Source organism: Hevea brasiliensis, chromosome 11, assembly GCF_030052815.1.
Source record: "Hevea brasiliensis isolate MT/VB/25A 57/8 chromosome 11, ASM3005281v1, whole genome shotgun sequence".
NCBI classification, from domain to species: domain Eukaryota; kingdom Viridiplantae; phylum Streptophyta; class Magnoliopsida; order Malpighiales; family Euphorbiaceae; genus Hevea; species Hevea brasiliensis.
The window spans coordinates 78,921,483-78,943,477 of NC_079503.1; the positions used below are offsets into that span (position 1 = coordinate 78,921,483).

General features: G+C 21.4%; 1 protein-coding gene and 1 pseudogene across 1 annotated transcript; one reads left to right on the top strand and one right to left on the bottom strand.

Annotated features, from left to right (window-relative positions):
• Nucleotides 1-7,399: 7,399 nt before the first annotated feature.
• LOC131170324 (protein MALE DISCOVERER 2-like) lies at nucleotides 7,400-8,435 on the bottom strand. The gene is made up of 4 exons (XM_058129376.1): nucleotides 8,309-8,435; nucleotides 8,057-8,214; nucleotides 7,786-7,977; nucleotides 7,400-7,660 (listed from the first exon to the last, which is right to left on the bottom strand). The coding sequence occupies exons 1-4, from the start codon at nucleotides 8,433-8,435 to the stop codon at nucleotides 7,400-7,402; spliced, it is 738 nt and encodes a 245-aa protein (XP_057985359.1).
• Nucleotides 8,436-10,959: 2,524 nt separating this feature from the next.
• Nucleotides 10,960-11,696, top strand: LOC110653055 (protein DOG1-like 4; annotated as a pseudogene).
• Nucleotides 11,697-21,995: the final 10,299 nt, after the last annotated feature.

The window sequence follows — 21,995 nt, forward strand, 5'->3', positions numbered from 1 at the left end:
AGACATAAAAATATTTAATTCTGATTAATACTTATAATTTTATAAATATTAATATATTATTTATTGAAATAAAAAAATCTTATATGAAAATTAACTTATAAAAATGATATGCAACTAATAAAATATCTTTAAATATATATAATAAATAACTAATTATAAATATAAATTTGAAAATTAGATACTAATAAACTATGTTACTTAATATTGCAATACGATCAAATTATATTTTTTTATTTATTAATTTCTTATTTTAATTAATTGCTTCATGTAAAATTTTATATTTAATTAAAATTAAATTAAATAGGACTAATAGTTTTAAATTTATTTTAATTCTAAAATTAAGAATTTTAAATTTGTACAAACTTTAAAATTAATTTAAATAATAAAAATATAATTGTAATTAATTTTAAGAATGAAAGGAAACTTGGGCAAAACTAAGCTAATGTTCTCCCTCTTTTATACATTTATATATAATATAGATATATCGATATAAATTAATTGTGTTTTTTTTTTTAATTTTTTACTTATTAGTTTCTTACTTTAATTAATTAATTTTTATAATATTTTGTATTTAATTGAGGTTCATTATAAGTATTATTAAGAATTTTAAATTTATATGATTTTTAAAATTAATAATTTCAAATTTATACAAACATTAAAATTAATTTAAATAATAAAAAATGTAATTGCAATTAATTCAAGGAATAAATGACATTTTTGGCAAAACTAATATTCTCCCTTCCCACATTTGTATATAATATAGACTATGTAAAAATATAAATAAACCTATTTTTTTGAGATGGAAACAAAAATTTAAATCTTAAACTTTAATTAAAAAATCAGTTATATCTTTATTTTTATTATGGTAAAATAATAATTTTAAAACATTATTAAGCACATGAAAAAGAAAGAAGATTTTTTAATGCTTAAATTATAGAATAAAATTAATTAAATTTATTGATAAAATTAATTGAAATCGTTAAAATTGAAAACGATTGGATAAATCGATTGAAATCACTAAAATTAAAATTATTGAAGGTGATAAATTAATTTCAGCTTTAATTATTTCTTTATTTGGTATTCAGTATAATTGGGTATAATATTATTCTTGATTCAATTATTAATAGAAATTTAGGATTATATTAACACAATAAAATAAATATAGTCAAATATGGCTTGGTTTATCCAATATTTTTTTTTATTTCAATTCTTATCAATTCTTCTTTTCATTCAAAAGAATAAGGATTATGAGCACTAATATTTTTAACACTAAAAAGAATAAAAATAGAAAAATATTAATATCGTAATAATATAAATATAAATCTAATTAATTAGTTAATATATTATCAATATTATCTTTTATTTATTATTAATGCAAGAGTTAATATTTTATATAGGTGGTATAATGCTAGCTCTATAATAATAATTTCTAAGAAATCATACTTGTAATAATATAAATATGCATACGAATATATTAATTAGGTTTAAATTTAATTACCTTTAATTTTTTTGTTAGCATTCATCATCAATTAAAATTAAATAATTCCTTTTAAGTTCTTCATTTAACAAATTTTAAAATTATTAATAATCTTCTAATGATTTATATTATTTTTGTTTTCATTTTTATAAATTATAGTCATTAAATATTTAATTTTAATTAATATTAATAATTTTATAAATATTAATAAATTGCTTTATTGAAATAAAAATATACTTGCAATAATAAAGATATACATAATGAATAAATTAATTAGGTTTAAATTTAAATATTTTTAATATTTTTTTGTTAGTATTAGCTTTCAATTAAGATTAAATATTTTTTTTTAAGTTGTTCATTTAAAAAATTTTAAAATTAATAATAATGTTTGGATGATTTATATTATTTTTATTTTATTTTTAAAAATTATAGTAATTAATATATAATTTTAATTAATATTCATAATTTTATAAATATTAATATATTGTTTTATTAAAAAAATCTTAGATGGAAATTAACTAAAAAATAATATGTAAGTAATAAATATTTTTAAATATATATAATAAATAATTAATTGTAAAACAAAATTTAAAAAAAATTAGATACTAATAAACTATTTTACTTAATATTGTAATACGATCAAATTATATTTTTTATTTATTAATTTTTTTATTTTAGGTAATTAATTCTTATAAAATTTATAATTAATTAAAGTTAAGTATAAATAGGATTAAGAATTTTAAGTTCATATTAACCATAAAATTAATAATTTTAAATTTATACAAACTTTAAAATTAATTTAAATAATAAAAATATAATTATAATTAATTTTAAGAATAAATGGCAATTTGGGTAAAGCCAATGTCTCTCCCTCCTCCTTCATATATACATAAGAATAAATTAAATAGGTTTAAATTTAATTGTCTTTAATATTTTTTTATTAGTGTTGAAAATAATTAAAATTAAATAAAATTTCTTTTAAGTTGTTTATTTAATAAATTTTAAAATTAATAATAATCTTTAGATGATTTATATTATTTTTATTGTTTTTATATATTATAGACATAAAAATATTTAATTTTCATTAATATTTATAATTTTATCAATATTAATATATTATTTATTGAAATAAAAAAATCTTATATGAAAATTAACTTATAAAAATAATATGCAACTAATAAAATATCTTTAAACATATATAATAAACAACTAATTATAAATATAAATTTGAAAATTAGATACTAATAAACTATTTTATTTAATATTGCAATACTGTCAAATTGTATTTTTTTTAAATTAATTTCTTAATTTAGTTAATTACTACATGTAAAAATTTAAATTTAATTAAAATTAAATATAAATAGGACTAACAATTTTAAATTTATATTAATTTTAAAATTAAGAATTTTAAATTTGTATAAATTTTAAAATTAATTTAAATAATAAAAATATAATTATAATTAATTTTAAGAATGAAAGGAAACTTGGGCAAAACTAAGCTAATGTTCTCCCTCCTTTATACATTTATATATAATATAGATATATCGATATAAATTAATTGTGCTTTTTTTATTTTTCCCTTATTAATTTCTTACTTTAATTAATTACTTCTTATAATATTTTATATTTAATTAAAGTTAATTATAAGTATTATTAAGAATTTTAAATTTACATGATTTTTAAAATTAATAATTTCAAATTTATACAAACATTAAAATTAATTTAAATAATAAAAATATAATTACAATTAATTCGAGGAATAAATGATATTTTTGGCAAAACTAATATTCTTCCTTCCCACATTTGTATTATTGTATATGATATAGACTACGTAAAAATATAAATAAATCTATTTTTTTGAGATGAAAACAAAAATTTAAATCTTAAATTTTAATTAAAAAATCAGTTATATCTCTATTCTTATTATGGTAAAATAATAATTTTAAAACATTATTAAACACATGAAAAAGAAAGAAGATTTTTTAATGCTTAAATTATAGAATAAAATTAATTAAATTTATTGATCAAATTAATTGAAATCATTAATATTGAAAACGATTGGATAAATCGATTGAAATCACCAAAATTAAAATTATTGAAATAATTTCAATTTAATATATATATATATATATATATATATATATATATATATATATATATATATATATATATATATATTAATTTTTATATGACACGTATTTTTAAGTTTTTTTTTTTTTTTTTTTTTTTTTTTTTTTTTTTTAAAAATTTAATATTTTTTTCAAAAATTAATATAAATTGGTGTTAGAATAATTATTGTTATTAAAAATTTATATTGCAATATTACAAAAAAAAAACTTTATAATATATTTTTAATATTTGTCAATGTGATAATCTAAATTTTTCTTATTTGAGTTACTAAAATATTTTAATTTTAATTTTTTAATTAACTTGATTAATAATATATAGATTTTGATAAAATAAAATTGAAAATTTTTAGATATAAATTATTTTTAACCATCATTTATAGGTTCTACTTTTTAGTTAAATTGAATAATTATTTAATAAAAATCATGAAAATTAAAATAGAATCTATCACCTATATAACATTATTTTTATTAATCAAATATATAATTAAAAAATTCATTTACATAGAAAGATTAGTGATATGTTAAAATAATTGATTGAAATTTGTTAAATAAAGACTTATTTTCATTCTCTCTAACTTTTTTATAAAATTTTTATTATATTAAATTATTTTATCATCAATATTTATATGACTCTTTTTTATAATTATTTTTTAAATTTTTTATAATATAAATTTGAAGGAAGTAATAATTATGGACCATTAAAATCACAAATTTTATATTCTAAATATCTAACTAACTCAAAGTCACAAATTTTATATTCTAAATATCTAACTAACTCAAAGTCACAAATTTTATATTCTAAATATCTAACTTATCATATATACATGATATATTCATTTTATTCACCTATATATTTGAAGAAACCTATTAATTTGTTAAATAAATTAATGATAAGATATTAGAGAAAATTAATTATTATCTAATATATTTGTCATATATATAAAAGTGAGAAGGGAATAATGGGATTATCAAAAATATCTTTAATTTTTAAAATTATTTATAATTATATTTTTTATTATTTAAAAATGTATTTTAAGTAAAATAAAAATTAAATATTATTAGTTATAAAATTCTTATTGTATTAGGTCTCAAAATTAACTATCATAATTTTTATTAAAAAAAATTAAAATAGAAGGGATATTACTATTGAAGGCTATCTAAACTATTCGGATATTTCAAGAGGCTAATTCTCCAGGTATTTTTTCTCATTTTGTTGTCATTTGCATATTCATTCTTGTGTAATTTTCTAAACTTATTTATATAATTTTATTTATTTGATAGATATTTTTGAAATCGCTGAGACTAATTCTGGCAAGATTTTGTATTCTCCTATTATGTTTATAGTATTTTATTTATCTTATTTTAATTGATTAATTTAATATTTCTTATTAACTTTATTTTCTTATAATTTTTTGAACTGACATTAATTAAAACTAAAATATCATGATGGTAATTTAATATTATGACAACAAAAAAATTAAATTTAACTAGATATTAAAAATAAATAAATTATGACAATATAATATTATATAAAAAATTATATATAAAAAATTTAAATAACAAATATTTAAAATAAATGCAAAAAACATACAATGCAAGTTTTAAAAAAATAGTTATTTTAAAATTTTAAAAGACAAATTATATTTTTTTAATTATTTTCTCACTTTCATTAATAAAAAAATATATTTTTTAACAATGACACTATATTGTAGATAGATTTAAAATTGAGCAAATAATTTTAATAAATTAAAAATAAAGATATTTTATTATAATTTTGTCACTTCGAATCAAATTATATTTTATGCTAAAATTTTATTGAAATTAATCCATTTTTGACTCTATATTGGCCGACCAAAGCATAATTGAAAATAAATTTCAATTTATGAAAATTTATTTTTAATTATATTATTTTAAATATATATATATATATATATATATATATATATATATATATATATATATATATTAAAAAGCATACATTGGACACAAATTGAATAATTTATAACTCGTAATTAATTTTGTCTTTATAAATAAATAAAATCTAATCATAATAAATTTTAAATTATTATGTAGATAAATTAGACTTTATTTTAATATATTAAATGATAATTCTAAAAAAATAATTTTATAAAAAATAAAATAACAATAAAAATACACATAATTAATTACTTATTTAAAATTTTTTAGTTAAAAAATTTGTTCACCTCATAACACACTTATTTTTCAAATAATTTTAATTTAATTTATTATTAATTATAATACTAACAATTATATTTCAAACATTTGTAAACATTTATGATTTATAAAAAAGACATTAATCTCAAGTAATAAAAGCCATGCTCTTTATTTTAAAAATTGATTGAAAATAGTTGTAAAAAATTATCATAATTTTAAAATAATCTTAAATTTTGCAATTGTTCATATATATATAATATGAATAAGAAAATCCAATAACAAAATATTTAAAATCAATTAAATAAATTTTTACTAAAAATTTTATTATCGATATCATTTTTTACATATACTAATAATAATAATAATTAAATAACAAAAAAAGAGAAGAAAAACTCCAAATAAACAATTTTTATAATATGTAATATTTTTTTAAACCATTTAATAAGAAAGAAATTTTGAAAAAAAAAAGAATTAAAAAACCTAAGTTTTGATATTATTTCATGAATCTCTTCAATTATAATGCGCCTTTATTATTTTTAATTTATAAATATTTTTCAAAAATTTAAAATTTTTTATCTAAAATATAAATATGTTCAATTTATTTAATTTTATTATGTAATTATAAAAATATTAAAAAACTTAATAATATTTAAATTATAGTGTAAAAATTAGAATTACATTAAGATTCCACTAAAAGTGTAAAATAGTTTGAAATAAATATTTTGCATGAGTAACATGTAATTTTTTTTTTCAAATCATTTAATTGGTGGACATATTGATAAATCTATTCATACAAAGTGCATTTTTATTATTTTTAAATTTTATAAATTTTATTTTTAAAAAAATAATTTTAACATTTCAACCACAGTATTAAACAGGTATTAAATTATTAGAGTCAATGGTCAATTTATATGTTAATAGAATTAAATTTTAAAATTAAATTATTATTAGAAATATATATAAAAAATTAATATATAAATTTTACTATATATCAAAGATTTAATTATACATTGTCCTAAAATAAATAAAAATAATATAATGAATAGATTTGGAGAGACATAGATGGCAAAGAATGGGCTAATTAGTAGGTGATATATATATATATATATATATATATATATATATATATATATAGGTATCTATCTTAGCTCCTCCTTCCATGCAGGAGCTGGTGAACAGGTCTAGTTTAATCTTAATATAAATAGGTATTACAATTTTGCCTTAAAAAAAAGTGTTACAAATTAAATAAAATTTTATGATTTAATTAATTATAAGTAATTTATATTAGATTATTAGTGTGGTAAGGTAAAAAAAAAACTTTTAAATGGGTAGGTTTTTCTTTTTAGTAAGTAGTCAAATCTAAATCTATCAAGCAAAAGGTGCAAGTTGAATAGTACTTGATATCACACTCTTTTAAATTCAAATGAAAATATCTCCATCTACATAATTAAATATTCATATTGTATTGTAATCAAAATTTTCCTGCTATTTCAGAAAATTATTTGCCAAAACATAGCAACTCCAATTACAATATCAAAAAGCTAAATTTTAGATTTTTGGCATGAAGTCTGAGAGAGACTTGACTCACAATACAAAGAAGAAGAGAGTGAGACAGAACTTAAGTCACCTCGATAGATAATATTTCAAGTTTAGCCCACCAAAGCGGAGAAAGTCTTTGAGTTGCTTGATCAGGTGAGATAGCAATCACTTCCCTCAACTTGGAAGTGATATCCTTCATTGTTGGTCTTTGCCTTGGATCTGGTTGTATGCACTCTTGGATAATCTCGCATATGAGGTCAAGCTCATTCTTTTTGAAAGACATGAGGGTTGGGTCAATCAGGTAACTGATACTACGTTTATCATTCAAATATTCAGCAGCCTGCAAGTTTATAGTTAAATCATATGCTTGTCAGCCAGCCATGCATGCAGCTAGAACACAAATATTATTTAGCCATAAAGTAATTTCCAGAGATATGAGAGTATAGGATTTTATAAAAGATTTACCAATTTTTCAAGGGACCCTTGTTCTTTTGAGTATTGGAGCTTTCCAGAAATAATTTCTAGCAACAGAATCCCAAAACAATAGACATTTGTCTCTACATCAGCCAAAGGTAGCAAAGTAGAATGCGCTGACTCATTGTCACCTGAGCTCTTCGACTTGGAGGAATCTTGTGGCAAGAAAGAGATCTCAGCAATCTGAGAGGGACCATAGATACGGTGAGAATGTACATTAAAGAAACAAAATAGAATGATGCCAACCCATGAAGGAGATTACCGTAGTTGCATAGTCATCAGTTAGAAAGATATTATATGAATTCAAGTTAGAATGTGCCACTGGTGGATTTAAATCATGGTGCATGTATTGTAAGCAATAAGCAATGCCCATGATAATCCTCATCCTTGCACTCCAGTCAAGATGTTCCATTTCTTTAACTGAAGATGCAGAATAAATGTTTCAGCCTCTAAATTACCACAGGAGAAATCTATCGAAATTTCCATCGTTAAATTAATATATAGAGAGTATTACCATGCAGATGCTCAAAGAGGGTTCCATTAGGAGCGTATTCAAATACCATCATCCTATTGAAAGGTTCATCCTCCTTACAGTAGCCAATGAGATTGACAAAGTTCTTATGGTTAACCCGAGATAACATGTAATTTTTTTTTCAAATCATTTAATTGGTGGACATATTGATAAATCTATTCACACAAAGTGTATTTTTATTATTTTTAAATTTTATAAATTTTATTAAAAAAAATAATTTTAACATTTTAATCACAGTATTAAACGGGTACTAAATTATTAGATTCAATGGTCAATTTATTTGTTAATAGAATTAAATTTTAAAATTAAATTATTATTAAAAATATATTTAAAAAATTAATATATAAATTTTACTGTATCTCAAAGATTTAATTATGCATTGTCCTAAAATAAATAAAAATAACATAATGAATAGATTTGGAGAGACATAGATGGCAAAGAATGGGCTAATTAGCAGGTGATATATATATATATAGACACACACACACGTAGGTATCTATCTTAACTCCTCCTTCCACCCAGGAGCTGGTGAACAGGTCTGGTTTATAGTTAAATTATATGCTTGTCAGCTAGCCATGCATGCAGCAAGAACACAAATGTTATTTGGCCATAAAGCAATTCCCAGAGATATGAGAGCATAGGATTTCGTAAAAGATTTACCAATTTTTCAAGGGACACTTGTTCTTCCGAGTATTGGAACTTTTCAGAAATGCTTATTGAGCTTTTCTTAAAGTATTGAAGTGTGCCTTTGGGGCAACTTCCTAGTATACCTGAACCAATTGCCACACACTCTCCTTTGAGTATAATGCAATGTAATTAAATGAAATTAAAGTTATATATTGTATTTTTTTATTTATAAAAATAAAAGTGTAATATAATTATTAATACAATCTCGTATTTATATTAATATATATATATATTGATAAAATATAATTAAATTAATAATAAAATTTTAATATATAATATTATTTTATTAAATATTATTTTAATTTGAAATTATTAATATTTTTATTACTAGTGATGGTGGTAGCAACAATAATGATCAAATAGCAGTGGTAGTAATAGAGTATGAGTGATGATAATAGTAATGGTGGTAGCTTAGTGGAGATGACAACGATCAAGTAGTAGTAGTAATGGTATTGATAGTGGTGATGGCCGTGGTAATAATAATAGAGGTGATGACAATGGTGATCCAGTGATGATGATGAAGACGGCTAAGGGCGGACCTTGGATGATAATATTGGGGATCAACTACTTGCTATTTGCACAATAATTATATGATGATGCATTTTAAAAGTTACTAAAATGCATATGTATTTTCAAAATTCATAAGGGTGTCTAACTATAAAATAATTTTAAAGAAATAAACACTAATAATACTAGTAGAATGATATACCTCTTTAACAGTGCTCTTGACACTTTTTTTGTTTAAATCTCGGAATTCATCAATAATGAAATCCGAATTAAAAAGTTCAACAATTTCTCTTTCAATATTTGTAACTAAATTATTTTTTGATGTTAATCAGTTTCTAAACTACCTATTTTGGACCTTTTTCAATGGGCCATTGATCTAGGAAAAGATTATTGGATCGATGGACCACGAGAGACCTTGTTTGGATCAAACACGTGGGTCAAGTCCCCAGAATATATATTATGCTTACCTGAGCATATTCTTGGATTTTCCCTTTTAATTTCATCGAATTTCTCATGCTTTGAGTGAAAAACCAAGCAAGTGTCATATTTAGTGAGAGCTAAATGCATTCATTTTACAAAACTTCAATTGAGCACCCACTTTCTAGTTTTGCTGGTGGTGCTGCAATGCCTTGGGGCACAGTCTTTCTCTCTATATGCATACTCTTTTTTCTCCTAAAACACTTTTTGCACATAACCCAGAAAATTCCTACATTGAACGTAACATTTTGGATTTTAAAGCTTTTATGTATGCTTGAATTATTGATTGGAAAAAACAAAAAATTGGCTATTGTTATTTTTAGAGGCTTTTTGTAAGTTAGAGTTGTTATTCATTGGTCTTCATAACCATAACCATTTTTGGCAATATGTAAATTAATAATTACTCAAATGATAAATTCGCCAATTGAAGCAATTGCAAGCAACAAGAAATGATCAAACTCAAATCAATAAAATCAAAAGCTTAAAGCAAGTTGTTGGCTTATAGCTATTGAAACATGTCAGCAAAGAAGCAAGTTGTATGGAGTTGTATATTACCTCAGAGGAGGGTTAAGTTGATAGAGACAGCGAAGGAAGGGGAAGATATCTGGGTTCCACGTTGAACTCAACATAGTTTATTTTACTGACCCATTTTCCAACATAAGAAACATAAAACACCAGGTGGTGGGGTGCATGATTGACTCATCAACATGGTCAAAGCCAAACCTAAATCCATCAGACTCATGTCCCTCTCCGGGAGAAGCTTTCCATATTTGCAAAGCGTCACTCGTCACTTAACACTCACCACTAACTCATTGCTGCAAGTAAGCCAAGCACAAGCATACGTTTTCTCATATATAAAAACATATCACTCTATTCATCTCTCTCTATCTCCCACTTAGTCCTAGCTAGCTAGCTACCCCGCTTCTTTCTCCATCTCTTTGCATAAACGAAAGGGGAAAGATATGAAAACTAAAGTTGAAGAGAGGTTCTCTGAGTTCTTTGAGAAGTGGATGTGTCAACTCGATGAGTATCTGCAACACCTGCGAAGGGCGTCTGAGGATTATCGAGCTAAAACTGGGTGTGAGCGTGAGCAAGAGCTACAAACTTCAGTGTCCAAAGTCACACAACATTACAAAGACTACTACACTATAAAATGGGCCTTAGCCCATGAAGATCGTGCTTTCTTTCTTTTGTCCAATTTGGATTTACCCTTTAGAGAATGCATATTCTTGGGTTACTGGGTGAAAATCTTTAGCAGTGCTTAAATTGGTTAACTCAATAAGGACAAATGGTGTTCCCAGTTTGAGTCCGGTTGAATTGACACAAGAACAGATGAGAAAGGTTGAGGCTTTAAGGGTGAAAATAAGGATAGAAGAGGAGAAGGTGGAGAGGGAAATGGAGAGGCAACAAGTGGCTGTAGCAGACAGGAAGATGGCGGAGTTGGTAAGGTTGCTGGTTCGAGTGAAGAATGGGGAGCAAGTGAGGTAGGTGGAGGGATTGGTGCAGGTGGCACTGAAAGGAGTAATGGCAGGACAAGAGAAGGTGATAAAAGCGGCAGATTGTGTAAGGCATTAGGCCTTTGAACGGAGTTTTGGATGTTTTGAGCCCACTACAATGTGTGGAGTTCTTAGTTGGGATTGGCATGCTTCAAATTCAGCTAAGACAATGGGGAAAGAAAAGGGCTTGCACCATTAATTAGAAACTTCTAGTTGTAGAGTTTTAGGGGTTTTGATTTTCACTTTTAGACTTGTTTTCTTTTGCCTTGATCTGGTTTTATCTTAATTAATGTGCATGTACTATTCAGTGGCTTTAATTTAATTTTTTTAATACTTATTATAAAAACTCATAATTTAATTTTTTTTATATAATGTTTTATTAATTTTATATTATATAATATTATCATTATATTACAAATATTATATTTAATTATTTAAAATAAAATATTAATTTTAATGTCATTTTAATTAATTATATATATATAAATATTTATCAATTTAAAATTATTTTTTATTCGATCATACGTTTAAAAAATTATGTGTTATAATATTAATATAATAAAAATTAATAATAAATTTTTAAAATATAAATAGGTGAAAATATTTAAAAATTAAAATAAATTAATAATAAATATAAATTAGCCCATGAATTTAATTCATTTAAATTTTATTATTTATTTTTTTAAGAAAAGTTTGATTTGCATACATTTTATTTTAAAATCATATTAACTTGCACAATAAAATTGTATACCTAAATAAATGTAAAAGAGAATTACTTATAAAATTAGAAAATAAATTAATTTTTAAAATAAATTTTTATTAGTTTAGTGCATTATTATTACAAAATTTTTATTTTTATTATATTGATATTTTAAAATTTTATATTGTCATATTATTTAATAAAAAAAATTTAAAATCTATTTAATATATTTATAGATTATATTGTATATGTTATAAGTACATTGTTAACATATAAATTTAATCATGCATATTCTAATTAAAATTGAATTATATATATATATATAGAGAGAGAGAGAGAGAGGTCTATTTCTAAATTAAAATTTATAGCAAAATTTCTGTAAAAAAATTTTTAAAAAATAAAATTTAAAAGAAAAAAAATAAATTTATATTATTAATATTTATAATAATAATTTATTAGTTCAAAAAGTTTGTCCCTCATTCATACCTGTATATACATTATAGTGCATAGTATATTATTATAAATGCATTGTATTTATTACTTATTTATATTTTAATTATATTAAAATTATATTATATTTCTAAAAACATCATAAAAAATATTTTTATAAAATTGACTTCAGCTTTAATTATTTTTTTATTTAGTATTAAGTATAATTGGGCATAATATTATTCTTGATTCAATTATTAATAGAAAATTAGAATTATATTAACATAATAAAATAAATTTAGTCCAATACAGTTTGATTTATATAATATATTTTTTTATTTCAATTCTTATCAATTCTTCTTTTCATTCAAAAGAATAAGGATTATGAACACTATTATTTTTAACACTAAAAGAAATAAAAATAGAAAAATATTAATATTGTAATAATATAAATATAAATCTAATTAATTAATTAATATATTATTAATATTATCTTTTATTTATTATTAATGCAAGAGATAATATTTTATATAGGTGGTGTAATGCTAGCTCTACAATAATAATTTTTAAGAAATCATACTTGTAATAATATAAATATGGATATGAATAAATTAATTAGGTTTAAATTTAATTATCTTTAATTTTTTTGTTAGTATTGATCTTCAACTAAAATTAAATAAAATTCCTTTTATGTTCTTCATTTAACAAATTTTAAAATTATTAATAATCTTCTAATGATTTCTATTATTTTTGTTTTCATTTTTGTAAATTATAGTCATTAAATATTTAATTTTAATTAATATTAATAATTTTATAAATATTAATATATTGTTTTATTGAAATAAAAATATACTTGTAATAATAAAGATATACATAATGAATAAATTCATTAGGTTTAAATTTAATTATTTTTAATATTTTTTGTCAGTATTAGTCTTCAATTAAGATTAAATAATTTTTTTAAGTTGAACATTTAACAAATTTTAAAATTAATAATAATGTTTGGATGATTTATATTATTTTTATTTTCATTTTTAAAAATTATAATCATTAATATATAAATTTAATTAATATTCATAATTTTATGAATATTAATATATTGTTTTACTAAAAAAATATTAGATGGAAATTAATTAAAAAATAATATGTAACCAATAAATATTTTAAATATATATAATAAATAATTAATTGTTAATAAAAATTAAAAAATTAGATACTAATAAACTATTTTACTTAATATTGCAATACGATCGAATTATATTATTTATTTTTTATTTATTAATTTTTTTATTTTAGGTAATTAATTCTTATAAATTTTTATATTTTATTGAAGTTAATTATAAATAGGATTAAGAATTTTAAGTTTATATTAACCATAAAATTAAGAATTTTAAATTTATACAAACTTTAAAATTAATTTAAATAATAAAAATATAATTATAATTAATTTTAAGAATAAATGGCAATTTGAGTAAAGCCAATATTCCCCCTCCTCCTTCATATATACATAAGAATAAATTAATTAGGTTTAAATTTAATTGTCTTTAATATTTTTTTATTAGTATTGAAAATAATTAAAATTAAATAAAATTCCTTTTAAGTTGTTTATTTAATAAATTTTAAAATTAATAATAAGCTTTAGATGATTTATATTATTTTTATTGTTTTTATAAATTATAGTCATAAGAATATTTAATTTTAATTAATATTAATATATTATTTATTGAAATAAAAAAATCTTATATGAAAATTAACTTATAAAAATAATATGCAACTAATAAAATATCTTTAAATATATATATATATATATATATATATATATATATATATATATATATATATAATAAATAACTAATTATAAATATAAATTTGAAAATTAGATACTAATAAACTATTTTACTTAATATTGTAATACGATCAAATTATATTTTTTATTTACTAATTTCTAATTTTATTAATTATTTCATGTAAAATTTTATACTTAATTAAAATTAAATATAAATAGGACTAATAATTTTAAATTTATATTAATTCTAAAATTAAGAATTTTAAATTTGTATAAATTTAAAATTAATTTAAATAATAAAAATGTAATTGTAATTAATTTTAAGAATAAAAGGAAACTCGAGCAAAACTAAGCTAATATTCTCCCTCCTTTATACATTTATATATAATATAGATATATCGATATAAATTAATTGCATTTTTTTATTTTTCACTTATTAGTTTCTTACTTTAATTAATTACTTCTTATAATATTTTATATTTAATTAAAGTTAATTATAAGTATTATTAAGAATTTTAAATTTATATGATTTTGAAAATTAATAATTTCAAATTTATATAAATATTAAAATTAATTTAAATAATAAAAATATAATTGCAATTAATTCGAGGAATAAATGGCATTTTTGGCAAAACTAATATTCTCCCTTCCCACATTTGTATATAATATAAACTATGTAAAAATATAAATAAACTTATTTTTTTGAGATGGAAACAAAAATTTAAATCTTAAAATTTAATTAAAGAATAAGTTATATCTCTATTATTATTATGGTAAAATAATAATTTTAAAATATTATTAAGCATATGAAAAAGAAAGAAGATTTTTTAATGTTTAAATTATAGAATAAAATTAATTAAATTTATTGATAAAATTAATTGAAATTGTTAAAATTGAAAACGATTGGATAAATCGATTGAAATCACAAAAATTAAAATTATTGAAATAATTTCAATTTAATATATATATATACACCTATTTTTTATGGCTATTTTTTTTAATTTTTCATTTAAATCAAATATTCTAATTAAAATTTTTTTATGAAATTCAATATTTTTTTCAAATATTATTATGAATTGGTGTTAGAATAATTATTGTTATTAAAAATTTATATTGCAATGTTAACAAAAAAAAAAACTTTATAATATGTTTTTAGTATTTGTCAATGTGATAATCTAAATTTTTCTTATTTGAATTACTAAAATATTTTAATTTTTATTTTTCAATTAGCTCGATTAATAATATATAGATTTTGACAAAATAGAATTGAAAATTTTTAGATGTAAATTATTTTTAACCATCTCTACTTTTTAGTCAAATTGAATAATTATTTAATAAAAATCATGAAAATTAAAATAGAATTTATCACCTATATAACATTATTTTTATTAATCAAATATATAATTAAAAAATCAAAAAATTCATTTACATAGAAAGATTAGTGATATGTTAAAATAATTGATTGGGATTTATTAAATAAAGAGTTATTTTCACTCTCTCTAACTTTTTGATAAAATTTTTATTATATTGAATTATTTTATCATCAATATTTATATGACTCTTTTTTATAATTATTTTATTAATTTTTTATAATATAAATTTATAGGAAGTAATAATTATGGACCATTAAAATCACAAATTTTATATTGTAAATATCTAACTAACTCAAAATCACAAATTTTATATTGTAAATATCTAACTAGCTTATCACATATACATGATATATTCATTTTTTTCACCTATATATTAGAAGAAACCAATTATTTTGTCAAATAAATTAATTGATAAGATATTGGAGAAAATTCATTATTACCAAATATATTTGTAATATATATAAAAGTGAGAAGGGGAATAATGGGATTATCAAAAATATCTTTAATTTTTAAAATTATTTACAATTATATTTTTTATTATCTAAAAAATGTATTTTAGGTATAATAAAAATTAAATATTATTAGTTATAAAATTCTTATTGTATTAGGTCTCAAAATTAACTATCATAATTTTTATTAAAAATAATTAAAAAAAATAAAATATAAGGGATATTACTATTGAAGGCTACCTAAACCATTCGGAGATTTCAAGATACTAATTCTCAGGTATTTTTTCTCATTTTATTGTCATTTACATATTCATTTTTGTGTAATTTTTTGAACTTATTTATATAATTTAATTTATTTGATAGATATTTTTGGAATCACTGAGACTAATTCTGGTAAGATTTTGTATTCTTCTATCATGTTTATAGTATTTTATTTATATTAATTTAATTGATTAATTTAATATTTCTTATTAATTTTATTTTCTTACAATTTTTTGAACTAACATTAATTAAAAATAAAATATCATGATGGTAATTTAATATTATGACAATAAAAAAAATTAAATTTAACTAGAAATTAAAAATAATTAAATTATGACAATATAATATTATATAAAAAAATTATATACAAAAAATTTAAATTACAAATATGTAAAATGAATACAAATAACATACAATGCAAGTTTTAAAAAAATAGTTATTTTAAAATTTTAAAAGACAAATTATATTTTTTTAATTATTTTCTTACTTTCATTAATAAAAAATATATATTTTAACAGTGACGCTATATTGTAGATAGATTTAAAATTGAACAAATAATTTTAATAAATTAAAAATAAAGATATTTTATTGTACTTCGAATCAAATTATAATTTATTCTAAAATTTTATTGAAAGGAATCCATTTTAGACTCTATATTGGCCGATCAAAGCACAATTGAAAATGAGTTTCAATTTATGAAAATTTATTTTTAATTTTATTATTTTAAATCATGATATATATATATATATATATATATATATATATATATATATATATAAATACGTTGCACATGAATTACATAATTTATAACTCACAATTAATTTTGTCTTTATAAATAAATGAAATCTAATTATAATAAATTTAAATTATTATGTAGATAAATTAGACTTTATTTTAATATATTAAATGATAATTCTAAAAAGATAATTTTATAAAAAATAAAATAAGAGTAAAAATACTCATAATTAATTACTTATTTAAAATTTTTTAGTTAAAAAATTTGTTCACCTTATAACATACATATTTTTCAAATAATTTTCATTTAATTTATTATTAATTATAATACTAACAATTATATTTCAAACATTTGTAAACATTTATGATTTATAAAAAAAATAATCTCAAGTAATAAAAGCCATGCTCTTTATTTTAAAATTTCATTAAAAATAGTTGTAAAATATTATCATAATTTTGAAATAATCTTAAATTTTGCAATTGTTCATATATATATAATATGAATAAGAAAATCCAATGACAAACATATTTAAAATCAATTAAATAAATTTTTACTAAAAATTTTATTCTCGATATCATTTTTTATATACACTAATAATAATATAAATTAAATAACTAAAAAAGAGAAGAAAACTCCAAATAAACAATTTGTATAATATGTAATATTTTTTAAACCATTTAATGGGAAAGAAATTTTGAAAAAAAAATTAAAAAACCTAAGTTTTGATATTATTTAGTGAATCTCTTAAAATATAATACGCCTTTATTATTTTTAATTTATAATTGTTTTTCAAAATTTTAAATTTTTTATATAAAATATAAATATGTTCAATTTATTTAATTTTATTATGTAATTATAAAAAATATTAAAGATTTTAATAATATTTAAATTATAGTGTAAAAATTAGAATTACATTAAAATTCCATTAAAAGTGTAAAATAGTTTGAAATAAATTTTTTGCATGAGTAACATGTAATATTTTTTTCTTCAAATCATTTAATTGGTGGACATATTGATAAATCTATTTATACAAAGTGCATTTTTATTATTTTTAAATTTTATAAATTTTATTTTTTAAAAAATAATTTTAACATTTTAACCACAGTATTAAATGGGTATTAAATTATTAGAGTCAATGGTCAATTTATTTGTTAATAGAATTAAATTTTAAAATTAAATCATTATTAAAAAAATATATAAAAAATTAATAGATAAATTTTACTATATCTCAAAGATTTAATTATACATTGTTCTAAAATAAATAAAAATAATATAATGAATAGATTTAGACACAGGCGGCAAAGAATGGGCTAATTAGCAGGTGATATATATATATATATATATATATATATATATATATATATATATATATATATATATATATATATATATATATATGTAGGTATCTATCTTAGCTCCTCCTTCCACGCAGGAGCTGGTAAACAGGTCTAGTTTAATCTTAATATAAACTTACATTACAATTTTGTCTTAAAAAAAAGAGTTACAAATTTAATAAAATTTTATGATTTAATTAATTATAATTAATTTATGTTAGATTATTAGTGTGGTAAGGTAAAAAAAAAAAATTTAAGTGTGCAGGTTTTTTTTTAGTAAGTAGTAAAATCTAAATATGTCAAGCGAAAGGTGTAAGTTGAATAGTACTTGATATCACACTCTTTTAAATTCAAATGAAAATATCTCCATCTACATAATTAAATATTCATGTTGTATCGTAATAAAAATTTTCCTGCTTTTTCAGAAAATCATTTGCCAAAACACAGCAACTCCAATTACAATATCAAAAAGCTAAATTTTAGATTTTTGGCATGAAGTCTGAGAGAGACTTGACTTACAATACAAAAGAAGAAGAGAGTGAGACAGAACTTAATATTTCAAGTTCAGCCCACCAAAGCAGAGAAAGTCTTGGAGTTGCTTGATCAGGTGAGATAGCAATCACTTCCCTCAACTTGGAAGTGATATCCTTCATTGTTGGTCATTGCCTTGGATCTGGTTGTATGCGCTCTTGGATAATCTCGCATATGAGGTCAAGCTCATTGTTTTTGAAAGACTTGAGGGTTGGGTCAATCAGGTAACTGATACTATGTTTGTCATTCAAATATTCAGCAGCCTGCAAGTTTATAGTTAAATTATATGCTTGTCAACCAGCCATGCATGCAGCTAGAACACAAATGTCATTTAGCCATAAAGCAATTCCCAGAGATATGAGAGTATAGGATTTCATAAAAGATTTACCAATTTTTCAAGGGACCCTTGTTCTTCCGAGTATTGGAGCTTTCCAGAAATGATTTCTAGTAATAGAATTCCAAAACAATAGACATTTGTCTCTACAATATCCAAAGGTGGCAATGTAGAATGCGCTGACTCATTGTCACCTGAGCTCTTCGACTTGGAGGAATCTTATGGCAAGAAAGAGATCTCAGCAATCTGAGAGGGACCATAGATACGGTGAGAAGGTACATTAAAGAAACAAATTAGAATGAAGCCAACCCATGCATAGTCATTAGTTAGAAAGATATTATGTGAATTCAAGTTAGAATGTGCCACTGGTGGATTTAACTCATGGTGCATGTATTGTAAGCAATAAGCAATGCTCATGATATTCCTTATCCTTGCACTCCAGTCAAGATGTTCCATTTCTTTAACTGAAGATACAGAATAAATATTTTCGTCTCTAAATTACCATAGGAGAAATCTATCGAAATTTCCATCATTAAATTAATATACAGAGAGTATTACCATGCAGATGCTCAAAGAGGGTTCCATTAGGAGTGTATTCAAATACCATCATTTAATTGGTGGACATATTGATAAATCTATTCATACAAAGTGTAACACCCTAGGCAAATCCCACATCGACAAAACACGGGAGAGATGCTGGGTTCATAAGTTGATAGTTCGTAACCCCTATTGACGCGTTTTAAAACCGTGAGGGTTTCAGCTCAGAGCGGACAATATCACTAGTGGGCCGAGCCATTACATTTGTGGTATCAGAGCCGCTCCGCGTGCAACCTTGAACGATGGTGGGGCAAACCTCAGCGAGGACGCTGAGTCCCATAAGGGGGGTGGATTGTAACACCCTAGGCAAATCCCACATCGACAAAACACGGGAGAGATGCTGGGTTCATAAGTTGATAGTTCGTAACCCCTATTGACGCGTTTTAAAACCGTGAGGGTTTCAGCTCAGAGCGGACAATATCACTAGTGGGCCGAGCCATTACATTTGTTGTTCATTTGGTCATTTTCTCTCTATACTGGTCCAAATGACCTAAAATTTTAACCATGGAAAGTTTAGACATAGGGCTACACTTTTCATGAAGACCACTTAACCCAGTTTTGCCTTTAAACAAATCAAATTGTTAGCACAAGTTGAGTCACTAAAACTGCCAACCCAGAAATTGTCCAAAATACTGTTCCTTTGGTATGCTTGACCAGTTTTGGCAAAAATGCCATAACTTGGTCTCCAAAGCTGCAAATTGAGTGAAACTAGTGCCAAAAGTTTTATAAGACATAGCACAACAATTTTTATGTTTTGACCAAGCTCTAGAAACCATTGCATCCTAGGGAAAATATTAGCCAAAGTTGGGAATTGAAATCTAGAAAATGTTAAGTTGAACCCAGAATGGCATTTGATACCTGTGTGTTCATTTGGCCATAACTCCCACTAGGAAATTCCATTTGAGATTTGCCAATATGATCTAGAAACATGATACTTAGGGCTACAATATTGATTTAGACACCTTTGCCAAATTCTAAGTGTAAAGACCCTAAAAAGAGGGTCAAACATACAAGTTGATTTTTGCCCTTATAGGACTGAGAGTCCAAGTTAATAAATTGACCATAACTCACTATACCAAGCTTGAAAAATTATGAAATTGTACTTGGGAGTCCCTAAGACATAGAGGAACATATCTTGTGAAGGAACCTAAGTCTAAAAATGACCATAAAATGATCAAATGACTGGTCAAAGTTTGTTGACTAGAAATTGTAAATTCTGGACAGCTTAGAGGCAAAGGGACCAGTTATGGTATTTTGACCATAACTTGAGTTCTATAACTCCAAATTCAGTGATTCAAAAACTAAAATTCAAGTTTAAACATAGAGGAACAATTGTTATGAAGGAAGTGTGACTAAATAGACATCCTAACCTAGTCAAATTCCTAGATAAAGATAACACATCAACATGAACCTAAAGAAAGGTTCATGGGAAAAATGCTATATATGATAATTAAAATACTCATAAGGATAATTAAATATTAAAAATGATATGAATATGTAAATTGGGACTAATGTCCCATTAATATGAAATTAATGGTACCAATGAACAGTACTAGAAAATAGTAACAGTGAATAGTGCTAAAATAATTAAAAATGTTTAATTGCCTATAGTATACCTAGACATATTTATATAGGTTGGATAAATTGGTATACCAATTAGGGACCACAGATAGCGATCGCTTATAGAGCAAATCATGAACCTGACAATATATGTCCGATATGATTGTTCTACAGGCTATATGCCTACTTACGGCCATTGTGCCTACTTTATTTACGGCTTTACAAGCCCGACAATGTCTCGTGCCCGACGGTGGCCTCGTGCACACGGATGTATCTGAGGGTAGACATATGGCTGTTTAACCCGTATACTCCCGTGTATCCAGCTTTTATAATTTGTTATAGGTTTCTTGGGCATTGATAATAATTAATTAATACTGAATATACAATAAGTAAACAGGAAAGATCCCAATAA

Coding starts and splice junctions, on each gene's coding strand:
- LOC131170324 (XM_058129376.1), bottom strand. CDS start 8,435: ATGTTATCTCGGGTTAACCATAAGAACTTTGTCAATCTCATTGGCTAC. Junction 7,978..8,056: donor CTGATGACTATGCAACTACG/GTAATCTCCTTC, acceptor GGTCCCTCTCAG/ATTGCTGAGATCTCTTTCTT. Junction 7,661..7,785: donor AAGGGTCCCTTGAAAAATTG/GTAAATCTTTTA, acceptor ATAAACTTGCAG/GCTGCTGAATATTTGAATGA.